Genomic DNA, 16,710 nt, shown 5'->3' with positions numbered 1-16,710 from the left:
CTATTTACGAATAGTGGCCTGCTTCACTATCTTGCTCCAATATCACGGGCACTGTAGTGGATATTGTGGATGCCCCTTCAGGACCAAAGAGTCACTGCCTAAGCCCCGGGAGGGTGGGCAGCTGACAGTTCTCAGCCCAGAGAGAAGCCTGGCCCAGGCAGAAGGCTCCCACCTGCCTTGACTCCAGCTCTGAAGCTCCCGGTGGGATTAGCAGGGGCTCCTGCTGCCTTTGTGCGCATGGCCTCCCACTATTTCCTTCCGCCCAATGCTACTTCCTTCACTGCCTCACAGGTGCAGTGGGAAGAGAGTTAACCCAATAAACACATTGCATGCAAACTCTATCCCAGAGTCTGTTTCCCTTAGAATCAGCCTAATATAGGAAACCAGCAAAACTGAAGTGTCAGTGAAGACTAAATAAAAAATATAACTGGAGAGAATACTCATGACCACTGACTTCAAGATGAACAGGTACTTGCTAGAGAATGGCAGGTTGAATTTTGCATTACTAATATATTACACAACGCATCCAAATTAACACCAGTAAAAATATTATAAAAGTTTGAAATAAATTTAAGAAATAATATACATGAGGAAATGATCAGTTTCTTGGACTCTGAAAGAGTGGAATAAAAGTTGCCTGCCTGTCTGCCTCATTCCCTCCTTCTCTCTCTTTGCTTTAACAGATAAAATAACTGTTACTGCTGTTCAAAAGTACTCCAAGGTCAAGGCATAAAAACTTGTAACCCTTCATTAATTTGCAGAAGACACTGTAACTTATCAAACCAAATAATGTAAATATTTCCAAATAGATGCCTCATTTCTCAAAAAGCAGTTTGCTTTAAAATTAGAATGTAATATCAAAATTTGCAGCAATACATCTACTCATCTGCTCTGGTAAAATTGCCATTGCAAAGAGGTCTACAGAATCTGCTAAGAATATGTGTGCCTCTTCATTTTCCTGTTTGGCCAAAGTCAATTATATACAATATTTGACTTAAAAAGGGGACTTATTATATTAGTAGACACTTCAAATGTCATGCTTAGCAATAACTTAGACAATAAATTAATTTAATTAGAAAAAAACAACATTAAAACTACTCAAATTCATATCAGTGAGTTGAAACGTTTAATATTTGAGGGAAGACAAAGGCTGAACGTTATGAAAATATATGCAAAGTAAAGGAAAGAGTCACATATCTTATCTTTGATCTCCAAGGCTACCATTCTGACTTTACCATGAGACTGGATAAAAGAGCCATTTTAGGAGTAAATGTAAATATCTGCTATAATCTAAATCTACTTAATTCTGCAGTTGTTTTAGAAAGTTTATGGATCTGAATTGCAAGGGACTCTGCATTGATCAAATCTGTTTGATTCCTGTGTTGGGTGAGAGTGAGAGTTGGGAAAATGAGTGAAATCTGTGCATAGTATGACAATACCTCATTTATTCCTCACCAAACACAGGGGCAAGTGGACAACACATAAAGGATCAGAATGTCTACTTCTCTGACTTACAAATGCTCCCTACTCGGTGGGACATGAAAGGCATATGCCTTCAAATGTTCCTTTACTTAGTTATGCAGGAAAAAGGTGTGCGCAATTAAATAATGGAATCAGAAAAAAATCTCAGAAAGCTTGATTTGATGAAACAGAAAATCATGAGAAATACTGCTTCACAGATGAACACTTACAAACTCAAATACAATGGTCACTTCTTAAGAGTGCTGGATAATCTCTCTCAAGCTCTCTGATGGCAGCCTTACTGCTGTCCCAAGCAAACTGTGATACTTCCATACATGAGAACCCATGCCCTCCTGTGCTATGTGACCAGGGCTCAGTGGTCCTGCTTTGGCCACAAATCCAGCATCTCAGGTCACAGGGAACTGCAACGAGAGGGCTGAAAATGCTCCACATAAAGCCACAAAGGGTTGACATTTTGTAGACCAGGAGAAAACAGTCAACAAAAAACCAGATATTTTAATGTAGCCATGGCCTAGAAATTAGAAATTAATTATGGCCTGGAAATTATGGTCTCATATTACTACCAAAGATTAATATTAATAAGGTGACATGACAAAATAAAATAGTTTATTATTACTTGTTAAAATATGTCAGAGGTATTAGAATCCTTAATCTACATAAACTTATATTGTTTCTGTTACTCTTCTCTAAGAGGTTAATATGGAAACAGTTTCAAGGAAAGTGAACACACAACACAGCCACAGATACACAAGGTTACCGCAGACTGTGAGCACTGAACACTGTGTAAAAGAAACAGCAGACAACATGCGAGTGGCTCACCTCTTCTGTCCTTCGAGTCAGAATTACCTGTATAGTAAGTGAAAAACAGAAGCATCCATTCAGATTAAAGAAGACCATTACTGTCCAACCTAAGGCAAGGCAGAATGAGCTCCAGGACCACAGACACTCTTCTCCATGTATTATGTTGTGGCTACAAAGAGCTCCCCACCCTGACCCCTGCCCCAACTAGGAAATAAAACTGACCAGATTCACTAAATTTAAGACAGTGGTTTGTCCTGCCTGAGTACACAAACAATACAATATCAATATGACTAAACCAGAAAGTACAAAAATGCAAAGAGAAATATAAACATCACAGTCCTAGCGGACTTTATATCTTTTGGTCCATTAAAATACAAGAGGGTAAAATTAAGTAAGGATATAAAAGACCAAAAGGATAATCGGTAATAAAGGCTAACTGGGGAAAAAAATCTAATTGGTATATACCAAACTCTATATAATAACAACAGAGAAAACACTTTCAAAGTCCCATGGAATATCTGCAAATCCTTATTTTCCAAAGTAGAATGAGTACAGATAATACTTCTATCATGATGCAATACAATTAGAAACCAACAAAGAAAACACTTGGAAATTAAATTGAAAATTAAAATGGCAAAATATCTGAAAAGAGTTTTGTGGCAGAGCCTGCCCACTTTCCCCTGTATCAGTCTTTTGTCTTCTAGCCTTTGGGTCAGAATCCCTGCTTTCCAGAGGAGCACCAAACTGTCCAGCAGAGACTACATTCCTGAGATTCATTTGTTTTAGGTAGTGTCATGTGATGATTTCCAGCCAAAGGGACGTGAGCAAAATAGATGAGGATAATTCCCAGGTTACATCCTTTGGAAAGGAAATTCCCTGTCCCCACTCCCTTGGTTTTCCCTCCCCAGAAGCTAGCGCTAGAATATAAGGAAGTGAGCCATCTCTGACCAAGCAGACCAGAAATACCGTCAGGACAGCAGGGCCACAAGAAAAAAGGAACTTAAGTCCCTGCTGAGGCAAAAGCCTGTCTACATCTAGAATGTGACAGGAAAAGAAGAGACTCTGGTCTCTCTTAAGCAACTGAATTTTAACATGTCGTTGTCAGGGCAGCTGAGAATGTACCCTAATTCAACCACCTCCAAGAATAATCATGGGATATGGCTAAAACAATGCTTTAAAAATTTTTACAACATTAAATATATTAATTAACTAGAAGAATGAAAATAAACAGATTAAACATTCAACTCAAAAGCTAGAAAAAGCACAAAATAAATCTAAGGAAAGCAGAGAGAAAAAATAAGAAAAAAATTAATGAAATAGAACACTGAAAAATGACAGAATATTCAATAGCAGTTTCTTTTGAAGAAAAAAATCAACACACTACAAAATAGTCAACCTAAACAAGACAAAAAGGGGATGCAAATATATAAAATAAGAAACATTCATAGCTATGTAGGCTATGCAGGCAATTAAAACAATCATGAGATGACTTTTCTTCAAATTCATTCAAATAAATTGGAAAATATGAATGAAATGCATAGTTTTTTAGGAAACCTTCCAAATTCTTCCCATAAGTCAAACAAAACACTGAAATAAAACTCATCAAAAGTAGCACACAGGGAAGCAGCTGAGGCTCCATCAGACAGGCTCCTGTCTCCCATAAGGGAGGCCCTGGGTTCACGTCCTGGGGCTTCCTGGTGAAGGCAGGCTCACCTGCACGCTGTGGAGAGCTGCCGGCCCGCAAGCGCCGTGGAGAGCCCACTCAGCAAGGTGACACAACAACAGAAAAAGGAAGACAAGTAAAAAAACACACGCAGCAAATGGACAGAGAGAGCAAACAACAAGCAAGTCGCAAGGGGGGAGGGGGGATAAAAAAAATACAGATACACAGAAGAACACACAGCAAATGGACACAGAGAGCAGACAGCAAGCAAACAACGGGGGAGGGGAGATTAAAAAAAGCACACCAACGAAGGCAAAACATAGACTAATCTCATTTAGGAGTAACGTGAATATCAATGAAAAAAAATCCTAAATTTAATAACATTAAAGAGACTGCAACAGTTCATTATAAAAATGATTACAACATGACCAAGCAGATTGTCTGTGCAGGAATGTAGATACAGATACAAAAGATCAGAATTAGAAACCACGTAATTCACCAAAACAATAGATCAAAACAGAACAATCATATGGATCTTGCTCATTAATGCTGAACAGACATTTGGCAAAATTTAACACAAATTCTTGATAGAAACTTTTATTAAAACAGGAGTAAAGTGATACATCCAGAACATGATAAAACAGTGAGTCAGCAGCATGTTTAATGCAAAACCACTGGAAGTATCCATCTCAGTCAGGTATAAGACAAGGCTGTCTTCTTTCACCACAGTCACCTAAATTTCTTCTCGAGGTATTCACCAATGCAATTAAACAGAAGAAATGTGGAAGAGATATTTGCAGATGAGGTGATTTAAAGACTTAAGATAATCATTGACAAAAATTACTTTAAACATTAAGAATTTACTAAGATGGTTAGGACAAAATATATTTATAAAAAATCAGGAGCCTTTATATCCCCAACAGCAGCCAGTTAGCAGATATAATGGAAGAAAATACTCAATTTATACTGACAAAAAACTTTTGAAATATCTAGGGTAGAGTGGATGTGGCTCAAGTGGCTGAGAGCCTGCTTCCCACATGGGAGGTCCTGGGTTTGGTTCCCAGTGCCTCCTAAGTAAACAAATGACAAGCAAAACAAACAAAAAAACCAACTCAGGGAAGCCAATGTGGCTTAATGGTTGAGTGCCAGCTTTTCAAACACTCACATATGAGAAGGGGGGAATGGGGAGAAGGAAGAGGGGAGGGGATGGAAGGGGAGAGGAGAGGAGAGGGCTCATGAGCCTTTAGGAACTCTGTCATGAGTGGCTGGATAGGAGTACAAAATCCAAGGCAGGTAGTATCTTAGAGGTCAAAAGAAGAAGTGAAGAACAGGTCACCTGTATCAAAGGCTGCAGAGAAGACTGAAAGAGTTTTGACAAAGTCATCAGTGATGATGTCATCATAATGTAGCATAGTGTTGAAAACAATGAGTAAATGAGTAAGGATATTATCCCTTAAGGGAGGTGTGGTATCACTGGTAGGTTATTTTTATCTTTATATTTTTAACGTTTAAAATGAATGAGAAATATTTTTAATTGCCAAGGGGAAGGATCCAATTGAGTGGGTGCTGAGGGATGTGGCATTTTGAGATGTCTTGGAAGGTAAGCAGGATGGGTGCCAAGGGAAGGGGAAGGGATTGGTTTCAACCAGAGGGAGGGTCGACGCTTTGGAAGTGTGACAGTTTGAAGTTATTTTATGAATGTCCAAAAGAAAATGATTATGGTTCTTGAACTAATCCATTCCTGAGGGTGTGAGACCCTGTGATTGGACTATGTCAATGAGGTGTGACTCAGGATGGGTCTCTGCCCTTTTACTGGGTCTTATATAAATGGAGATGGGGTGGGTGAGAGAGAGAGAGAGAGAGAACGCTGCCATAGTGATCCTGCCATGTGAGAAAGTAGAGAGAGAAGAGAAGACAAGAGAAAAGAAAAGAAGGGAAGAGAAGAGAAAAGAGAAGAGAAGAGAGAAGAGAAGAGAAGAGAAGAGAAGAGAAGAGAAGAGAAGAGAAGAGAAGAGAAGAGAAGAGAAGAGAAGAGAAGAGAAGAGAAGAGAGAAAAGAAAAAGAGAAGAGAAAAGAGAAATATCTAGGAATAAAGTGAACAAGAAACATACAACATCACTGGCAGAAACTTTAGAACATTTCCAAGAAATACAAAATCAGACTTAAGTAAAGGAATATACCACATTCTTGGATAGGAAGACTCTACTTCTTAAAGATGCCAGTTTTCCCTGTTAATCTATAAATTTAACATGAGCAATAAAAAATTTTTCCAGCTAAATAAGTTGATTCTAACATTCATAAGGAAAAATAAAAGAGCAAAATTCTGAAAAGTAAGATTAACATGGGTGAATCACCTTACCAGATATTAAAGTATTTTATGGAGTTACAATTATCAAAATAGTGGGGTTTGTTACATGAAAAGACAAAAAGATCAATAGAAAATACAATGACTAGAACCCAAATACACATGGGAACCAAATACATATCAAATTCAATATATAATAAAAATAGCATTTCAAATCAATGAGGAGAAAACAGATTATTCATCAAAGATTATTGGGGAGGAGTTCCAAAAATGGGGTTAGGGTAGGCAGGCAGGGCTGAACTCTCTCACAAAACAAGTGAGAAAGGGCCAAAAGCTGTCCTAGGGACCTGCTTTGGGCGTCAACAGACCAGGATGATCTAATACCAAACTTGCTCAAGCTCTTCCAAAAAACTGAACAGGAAAGAACACTATCACACTCCTTCCATGAAGCTAACATCACCCCAATACTAAAACCAGATAAAGGGAAGTAGATGTGGCTCAAATGATAGAGCATCTGCCTACCATATAGGACGTCCAGGGTTCAAACCCAGGGCCTCCTGGCTTGTGTGGTGAGCTAGACCATGCACAGTGCTGCCGCAGGAAAGGAGTGCCATGCCATGCAGGGGTGTCCCCGTGTAGAGCAGCCCCAAGCGCAAGGAGTGTGCCCTGCAAGGAGAGCCTCCCCATGCGATAAAAAGTGCAGCCCACCCAGGAGTGGCACCACAAACACAGAGAGCTAACACAGCAAGATGACACAACAAAAAAAGACACAGATTCCCAGTGCTGCCGAGAATGCAAGCAGACACAGAACACAGCAAATGGACATAGAGAGCAGGCAGTGGGGTGGGAAGGGGGCAAGGGGGAGAGAAATAAATAAATCTTAAAAAAAACACAAAAAACAGATAAAGATACTATGATAAAAGAAAATTACAGACCAATATCCCTAATGAATAAAGATGTAAAAATCTTCAGCAAAATACTTGCAAACCAAATCCAAAAGCACATTAAAAGAATACACTATGATCAAGTGAGTTTTATTCCAGGTATACAAGGGTAGTTCAACACTAGAAAATCATTTAGTGTAATAAACCACATTGATAAATTGAAGAAAAACCACCTGATCCTGTTGATTGAAGCAGAAAAGGTCTCTGACAAAATACAGCACCCTTTCTTGATAAAAACACTCCAAAAGATAGGAATAAAAGGAAGCTTTTTCAATATGGTAAAGTGCCTATATGAAAAACCTATAGCTAGCATTGTACCAAGGGTGAAAGTCTGAAAGCTTTCCTGCTAAGATCAGAAACAAGACAAGGATGCCCACTGTCACCACTATTCAATATTGTGCTAGAAGTTCTAGCTAGAACATTTAGGCTAGATAAAAGAAATAAAAGACACCCAAACAGGAAAGGAAGAAGTAAAACTTTCATTATTGGCTGATGGAATGATCCTACATCTAGAAAATCCTGAAAAATCTACAACAAAGCTACTAGAACTAATATGCAAATTTAGCAAAGGGGCAGGATACAAGCTTAATACACAAAAATCAATAGAATTTCTATACACTACTGATGTGCAATCTGAGGAGAAAATCAGAAAAAAATAGCAATAAAAAATCAAATATTTAGGAATAAACTTAACTAAGGACATAAAGGACCTATATTAAGAAAACTATAAAACATTGTTAAAGAAACTGAAGAAGACAAATAAATGGAAGGACACTGCAAATTCATGGACTGGAAGACTAAATATCGTTAAGATGTCAATTCTAGGGAAGCAGACTTGGCCCAGGGGTTAGGGTGTCCGTCTACCACATGGGAGGTCCGCGTTCAAACCCCGGGCCTCCTTGACCCATATGGAGCTGGCCCACACGCAGTACTGATGCGTGCAAGGAGTGCCGGGCCATGCAGGGGTGTCCCCGTGTAGGGGAGCCCCACGCACAAAGAGTGAGCCCCGTAAGGAGAGCCACCCAGCGTGAAAGAAAGTGCAGCCTGCCCAGGAATGGCACTACCCACACGGAGAGCTGACACAGCAAGATGACGCAACAAAAACACGATTCCTGTGCCGCTGATAACAACAGAAGAGGACAAAGAAGAACACACAGCAAATAGGCACAGAGAACAGACAACTGGGGCGGGGGGGAGGGGGAAAGAAAGAAATAAATCTTAAAAAAAAAAAAGTCAATTCTACCCAAACTGATTTACAGATTCAACGCAATCCCAATAAAAATCCCAACAGCCTTTTTTTTTCAGAAATGGAAAAGCCAATTATCAAATTTATTTGGAAGGGTAAGGGGCCATGAATAGGCAAAAATATCTTTAAAAGAAGAGCAATGTTGGAGGACTTTTTCATTTCCTAACTTTAAATATTATTAATTAGCTACAGTGGTAAAAATAGCACAGTACTGGTATAAAGACAGATTGACCAATGGAACCAAATTGAGAACTCAGAAATAGACCCTCACATCTATAGTCAATTGATTTTTGACAAGGCAGTCAAGCCCTCCCAGCTGGGCCACAGCAGTTTATTCAACAAATGGTGCTGGGAGAACTGGATAGCCATATCCAAAATTATAGAGAGAACCCCTCTCTCTCATCTTAATGCAAAAATTAACTAAAAATGCATCAAGGACCTAAATATAAAAGTGGAAACCATAAAACTCCTAGAAGAAAATTTAGGAAAACATCTTCAAGATCTTGTGGTAGGGAACAGTTGTTTTTTTTTTAAGGAGGTACAGGGGATTGAATCCAAGACCTTGTACATGGGAAGCAGGTGCTCAACCACTGAGCTACATCTGCTCCCCAGTGAGAGTTATTTTTTCATTTGTTTTTGTTTTTAGGAGGTACCAGGGATCAAACCAAGGATCTCATACTTGGGAAGCAGGCATTCAACCACTTGAGCTACATCTGCTAGCCAGGATGTAGTTTCTTAAACCTTATATCCAAAGTATGAGCAAGAAAAGAAAAAAATAGATAAACGGGACCTCCTCAAAATTAAACACTTTTTCACTTCAAAGGACTGTGTCAAAAGGGTGAAAAGGCAATCACAAATACAGATTTTTGCCATGTGACCCTACAATACCACTAGTGGGCTACATACCCAGAACTGAGAGTAGTGACACAAACAGACATCTGCACATGGATGTTCATAGTGGTGTTATTCGCAATTGCCAAAAGATGGAAACAACCCAGGTGTCCATCAACTGAAGAATGGTTAAACAAACTGTGGTGTATTCACATGATGGAATATTATGCAACTGTAAGAAGAAATACAGTCATGAAGCAAATGACAACATGGATGAACACAGAGGACATTAAGTTGAGTGAAGCAAGCCAGACACAAAAGGACAAATACTGTATGACTGTGCTACTATGAACTAAATATAACGTATAAACTCATGGTGTTATTAACTAGAACACAGGACACCAGAAAATAGAATGAGGGTGGAGAGTGGAAAGCTGAGGGTTAATCTGAGCAGAACTGGTAAAAGGGTAGTCTGTAACTCTTTGGAAATGAAAAGTGCTGGTGAAAGTGCATCATGGTGTTTGTAACTAGCAGAACTATTATATCGCTATGACAGTGGTTGAAAAGGTAAATCTAAGGTCATGTATATTACTAGAAGGAAAGCTGAAAAATACAACATAGGACTGTGTAATATAGTGAAACCTCATGTAAAATACAAATGTGGGTAATATTGCATATGTAAGACTGTTTTTACAAAATATAAATATAAATAAATTAGAGAGATGGAAACAGAATAACAGCTATGTACAGCAGGGTTAGGGTTAGAGAGATTGAGAGGTGATGAGTTTTTTTGCTTGCCTCTTTTTTATTTATTATTATTATTGGAAGAATGAAAATGAAAATGATTTTAATTCATTAAAATTAATTCATTAAAATGCTGAATGCACAACTATGTGATTATACCAAATACCACTGATTGTACTCTTTGCATGGATTTATACTTTATTAACATGTATTAATAAAATTGATTTGTTAAAAAAGATGAATGCACAGAATGGGATTAAAAAAATTTATGTTGGACATTTACAATTGAAAGAAAATTGCCTTGACTCTCTGTAGCACAGTTAGATTGTAATGTCACAAAAACACTTGACTCAAATTAAGGCCAACAGAAATACTGGCTGTTCACAGTAATTTTATTTTATACTAAATCTCTAAGGATCTTTTTCTCAGTCAAATGTGGAGTTTTATATGTTCTACATTGGATAAAGCACAGTAAGTTAGGCTATATTTTCACTCAGAAAAAACTGCAACCTTTTAAATCCAATTTTTATTAAGCAAAATTTTAAACATGAACAAGGAAGGGAGAATAGGATAATGATCCCACATGTACCTATCACTCAGCTTCAACAATTATTAAGATTCTGCCATTCTTGGGGGGAAAGATGTTTTTAAAAAAATCACTTTAAAATAATATAACAATTTAAGTTCACAATGAATTTCCCACTGCAAATCTCAAAATATTTCCTAAATAAAGAAGCAAATATGTATATTAACAAATTTATATGCACACTACTTTTCAAGGGCAATGAGTTGTCTTCCTTGTGGGGCTTCATAGAAAATGCCTACTTACAGCTCAAAATCTGAGCAGTTTCACATTCTGTGTGATGGCAGGCATTAATGATCAAGAAAAAAATTTAGCCCTTACGGGGAAAAAGAAATTAAAAATTGGGACAACTAGGTGGTCCTCTGGGGGTGGGGGTGGGGGTATAGATTTATACCTCACATTTCACATCAGAATAAATTTTCAGGTGGATCAAAAAATTTAAACACACACACATAAAAGAAACCATAAAAGTCCTGGGAAAAAACCTGAAGAAAACTATTGATCTTGGAGTAAGGAAAGCTTTCCTAAATATGACCCAATGCTCAGGAGACATCAAGTTAAAATAAACTGATAATTTTTAAATAAATTGCTAATGGTAGTTTCAGCAGTACAGAAAAGCAAAAGCGGGAGACTAGCAGAGAAAAAATATTTGAAGTTTATCGCAGGCAAAGGGCTCATTTCCCTAATATACAGTTTCCATGCATTAGTCAGTAAGACTCGACATCCTAACAAGAAAAAGGGGTAAAAGACATAAACAGAGTTCTCAGGAAAAATATGGAAAGATGCTCAATCTCTTTCAGAGAAATGCAAATTGACTAAAATGAGATGCTATTTGCACCTATCAGAATGGCAAAAATCCAGAAATTTCATAATTTATTCATTTGGAGAAAGTATAAGAAAACAGGCACTTCAAAACATTACTAATTGGAATGTATTTCCCAAAAGAGGGAACCTTGGCAATATCCATCAATTTACAAGTGCATACTTAAAATATTTTACCCTACCAATATTCTCATACATGTTTGAAATGAAATATTTCGTGTTTGTAAGAGTACTCTGAAAACAAACCTTGACTTTTATTGATAGGGGAGACTGGGTAAATAAATTGTTATAAATCCATACATTGGAATATTATGCAGACAGTAAAAATGAATAAAGCCATTCTTTACTATGATATAGAACCAGTACGATATGCTAATTGAAAAAAATATGCAGCAATGTATGCAGTATATTATTTGTGCTAAAACTGGAAAAGAAAAGGAATATATATATATATGCATTTGCTTATTCTAAAAAGGAGAAAAACAGACTTGGAGAAAGGTCAACAGGAAAGAAAAAATAAAATTAGAGAATTAATCCAGGATTATGTTCAATACCCAAATAATAGGAATTTTGGAATGCAAGAACAGAGAAAATGGAAGGAGGAGGAAAATTTTCAAAGAAATACAAGAAAATTTTCCAGAACTGAATGTTCCAAAGGGCCTATCAAGTACTCAACATAATGAATGAAAAAGACTTCTACCACGATACATCTCTGTGAAATTTCAGAACACCAATGATAGAAAGGAGATTCTGAAACACGTAACAGAACTAGGAATCAGGGTGGCAGTAGAATCCTGAAAGCCTAGGAGTTAGGAGTCAGAGTAATCCTTTGAAAAGCATTTGGACATGGACGATCTCACACAATTAATATCCCACAGACTCTTTTCTTAGGAAGATACTGGAGGATGAGTTCTACTACATGATGGAATAAATACAAGAAAGAAGACAATATGGGAGTAGCTAAGGGAATTCCAGAATGACAGAGAGAGGAAATACCAGGTTAACACCTGTGCAGGAGGCCTAGTGATCAAGCCTAGAGAATGAGGCAACTGCAGGCTCAGGAACAAGATCTCAGGAACAAGTTAAAAAGGAAGAAGAGATTACCTCTTAGGTCTGACTTTGTAGAAGACTGTATTGAGAGGCTATGGAGAATGTGGGAAGAACTGACTAGCAAGAGATGAATGGATAACTAGTAACTGATTTAACCAAAAATTCTACTACAGGGGATGTGGTGAGTAGGAAGAGGGGGAGGAGAGCTGTGTAGAACTGTGGACCCAGGAAAAGGTGTTCTTAATCTCAGTCCCTTCCTGTGGGTGTGGACCATTGTAAACAGGACCTCCTGGTGAGGTTACCTCAAGTTAAGTGTGGCTCCCCCCAAATCAGGATGGGCCTTCCTCTTTTCACTGGAATCCTTCAGAAGCAGAAAGGCAGTTACAGAGAGAAGCCACAGGAGGATGCTGGAAGTCAAGAGGACCAGGAAGAGAAAGGAGCAGACGTCACCACGTGCACTGCCATGCGACAGAAAAGCCAAGGACCAAGGATCGCCAAAGGCAGCCCCAGAACACCATAGTCTTCTGGGAGAAAGGATTTCCTTGCTGACACCTTGATTCTATACTTCTTCTAGCCTCAAAACCTTGAGCCAATAAATTCCTGTTGTTTAACCAACCCCACTGCATGGTATGTGTAAGGCTGTGAAATCTTCAAGTACCATCCTAGTTCCCTTGTGAATCACTGGCAGTATATAAAAGTGACCAATGAAACACAGTCTCAGTTTCTTCTGACATGAAATGTGTTCATATATAATAACTGGCTTCTTAGCTATGGCATATTTTGGGTTTAAGGCAGATTGCAGAATACTAAGTTTCCTATTAGCAGAGTAGGAAGACCAGAAAAGTGAGAAGCAGGCCTAACTTGCTACTTGCCAGCCCTGAGCTCGAAGATTTATGATTTAACCTCGGTAATCTTACACTGAGCATCTATTAAAAGGAGATAATTATGCATGGTCACTTCACAGAATTGTTAAATGGAAGAGAGTAATTAGAAGTTAAGAACTAGTGCTGTGAAATTAGTCAGACTTGGGTTACAGTCTACCTTTCCCATTTATGAACTTAGCTTGTGCAAGTTATTTTTCCTAAACTCCACAGCAAAAAAACAGATTTTACATCATTATTCAATATACATATCCATGTGTATTTATATATAATGAAAACAGAAGTTTCACAAAATAATATATGTAAAAAGAACAGAAAACAAGAACAAAAAAGGAACAGAACCATTTCACTGGAAAAATAAAACAAACCATCAGTGGTGATCCAGTTAACTGATTTCACAAAATGGTCATGACCTGCACCTAAGTTACAGTTTCATCAGTATTAAAATCTTTCATCTGTAAAATATAAACCAGAACTTACTTTATAGAATTATTTTATAAAAGTCTTAGTACAGTGCTAGCATACGGTAATAACTATGATAAAATGTAGTCAACTTTAAAGCACAAAGCAAATATCAGACAGTTATTATATGTCTGCAATCTCCTATCTCAAAGAGTAATGGATGCCATACAAATGAAATGTACATCCACATGGTTTACTATAACTTTCAGAGCAATAATAGTAAAAAACACAAGTAATGTTTAGTCTGTGTAGGCATCATTCTAAGTATTTTACCCATATTAACTCATTTAATCCTAACAGATCCCCTCTCTCTGTACTATTATTATTCATTCCTATTTTACAGATGAAAATACTGAGGCAGAGAGAGTTATGTAAACTTGCCTACGGTCAAAGAGCCAGCAAATGGCAGAGTTAGGATTCAAACTCGGGCATTGTGGATCTGCAGACTGTGATCTTAACTGCAAATGCTGCAATGTCTTTATAGTAGGAAATACGGGATTAAAGCAGGCAGAGGCAGGGTCTGGTTTACAGGGTGTCATCTGCAGTAACCAAATGAGGGTCGATTTAGCAAGTGTTTTCTGAAGGCCTCCCACAAGCCAGATGGGATTCCCTGTAGGATGGCTCACCAGCTAACAGGGAAGAAAAACAAGGCAAGGGGATGGGAACACAGAAGAGGGAACAGTGATTTCTGCTTTAAAAAAAAAAGAATCACAGTCATAGCAGTCAGGTAACAATTTTCCTTTACTCCTTAAAGAAGCCCTGTGAGGGACCCTCTCACCTTCTTTTTCAGACCTAGAACCTCTAGCTCCAAAAGGTTAGACTCTTGCTGTTCCCCACCTGTCCCAAGCCAGGTCTCTGACTATCCTCGGGACCACTTCCACTTCATCACAGTGACTGTGACTCAAGGAGACACGGGCCCTGACTAAACGGGAACTGCAGCTTAGCCACGCCCGAGCCTGAGCCCTCTTTCTGCCTCCCACTTCCTATCTAATTGTTACTGTCATCTATATCCATTCTCCTTCCCATGTCTCCACGGATCCCTTCCCTTTCTAGATGAATCTTATAGCCTTTCATCTTCAGTCTCTGCATCATTAATTAGAGCTCCATCATTTCTCTTGTATTTTTAACCTAATGGTTCTTTAAACACAATTTTAAGTCTCCCCAATATAACCGAAATCCTACCCAAAACAAAAGGAGATCCTCAGAATCTTTCTTCTTTCTGCTTACCCCTATGCTAACCAGATGTTCCTGAGAATTCCCTACTCTAAGTTTCATCACTTTTAATTGGGCTATTTGACTTATTTTGAGAAACATTCACTGCTAGAAAACACAAATGAAGATTTAAAAAAAAAAAAGTGTGAATGAACTCAAAGAGCAAAAGAACAAATAGAAACCCTCTCCAGTACCTGAAGGAGGGAAGGTTTCTGGAGTGGTTGCTGTAGTGCTGAAATTTCCTTCCCAGAGCTCTGTTCTGGCATCTGTGAACTGGCTGTCTGGAAGCCATGTTCCATTTGGTGAAATTGTAGTGACTCCAGAATTGGTGCTTGCTGTTCTTGTGGTCCCATTGTCAGAGTCTGAAGAATTGACAGTGGTTACATAGGCGGGTCCCAGAGTTAGATTTGAGCTGAACGTCGGTGTCACGGAAAAAGAAGTTAATGAATAACTTGAATTTGAAGTTTTGGTCTCTTCTTTTGCTGGTTCTGCTGTGGATGCTTTAACTGATTTCAGAATTCCTACTGAAGGTGAAACTAAAAACCAAAGAACAAGGAAATTATCACATGAAGAATGTGAGGCTTAAAAGTACAGTTATAGGGAAGTGGACTTGGCCCAATGGATAGGGCGACCTCCTACCACATGGGGGTCCGCAGTTCAAACCCTGGGCCTCCTTGACCCATGCGGAGCTGCCCATGTGCAGCGCTGATGCGCACAAGGAGTGTCACACCACACAGGGGTGTCCCCCGCGTAGGGGAGCCCCACACGCAAGGAGTGTGCCCCGTAAGGAGAGCCACCCAGCATAAAAGGAAGTACAGCCTGCCCAAGAATGGCGCGGCACACAGAGAGCTGACACAACAAGATGATGCAACAAAAAGAAACAAAGATTCCCGGTCACAGAAGAATACACAGTGAATGGACACAGATAGCAGACAACTGGGGAGGGAGGGAGGGGAGAAAAATAAATAAAAAATAAATATAAAAAAAAAAGTACCGTTATGGGGGAGGAGATATAGCTCAAGTGGTTGAGCATCTGCTCAATATTCACAAAGCAACAAGCTTTAATAAGCTCTCAACTAACTGGAGACACAGCAGTGATCAGCACTTTTACCTAGTGCTGGAGATAGCATGAAATACTGGCATTAGCATGCCCACTCCTCCAAAAGCAATTGTTTGAAGGAAGAAGAAACTGGCCACTTAGTTCCTCAAAATTAATATAAAGGAGCCTTAAATGCCAGCAATTTCTTTTATTTTGCAGGAATGAACATAAAATCTTTTGATTTATTTTAAAAAGAATGTAAAACAATGTTGAGCATTCACTGTGACTCAGATTTCCAAAGACATCTATTTTACCGTTTTGTGTTTTTTTTGGGTAAAACTTTAGTATTTTTTTTCTTTCTTTAATACCAGCTAATTCTTCTAATTTGGGTCATTAAATGTGGATGCAAAATTCTTTTCTCAACATCAGCCTTCTCAGATAACAGTTTACCTGTGGTTGCATTGTTGGCACTGACACGTAGCAGACCACTGCCCAGCAGAACGAGCATGACCCAGGAATCCATGCTGACCTGGAAAACAAGGGAACATATTAGATCACGGCCTATGCTATCTACATCCATATTACTCACCAAGGGGCATTCTAAGCAGAATCTAGTTTGCTGTTAGAAAGTGTGCCCAGGACCAT

The 16,710-nt window shown here is 38.5% G+C and overlaps 1 protein-coding gene across 7 annotated transcripts in view; it reads right to left on the bottom strand.

The window, feature by feature from the left end:
* PTPRA (protein tyrosine phosphatase receptor type A) overlaps nucleotides 1–16,710 on the bottom strand; it is a 173,525-nt gene that overhangs the window by 57,934 nt on the left and 98,881 nt on the right. For 4 of the 7 annotated variants that reach the window (XM_004469139.4, XM_058287445.2, XM_023591910.3 and 1 more), the window contains 3 exons: nucleotides 16,516–16,594; nucleotides 15,221–15,562; nucleotides 2,302–2,328 (listed from right to left, as the gene is read on the bottom strand). In XM_004469139.4, the coding sequence (XP_004469196.1) occupies nucleotides 2,302–2,328; nucleotides 15,221–15,562; nucleotides 16,516–16,594 (448 nt within the window). The remainder of the gene's footprint in view (nucleotides 1–2,301; nucleotides 2,329–15,220; nucleotides 15,563–16,515; nucleotides 16,595–16,710) is intronic. The other 3 variants (XM_058287447.1, XM_071211507.1, XM_071211508.1) reach the window with 1 other exon arrangement.

Source organism: Dasypus novemcinctus, chromosome 24 (assembly GCF_030445035.2).
Source record: "Dasypus novemcinctus isolate mDasNov1 chromosome 24, mDasNov1.1.hap2, whole genome shotgun sequence".
Taxonomy (NCBI): Eukaryota; Metazoa; Chordata; class Mammalia; order Cingulata; family Dasypodidae; genus Dasypus; species Dasypus novemcinctus.
The sequence above is the reverse complement of the archived record's forward strand: the minus strand, read 5'-3'. Positions and strand labels throughout refer to the sequence as shown.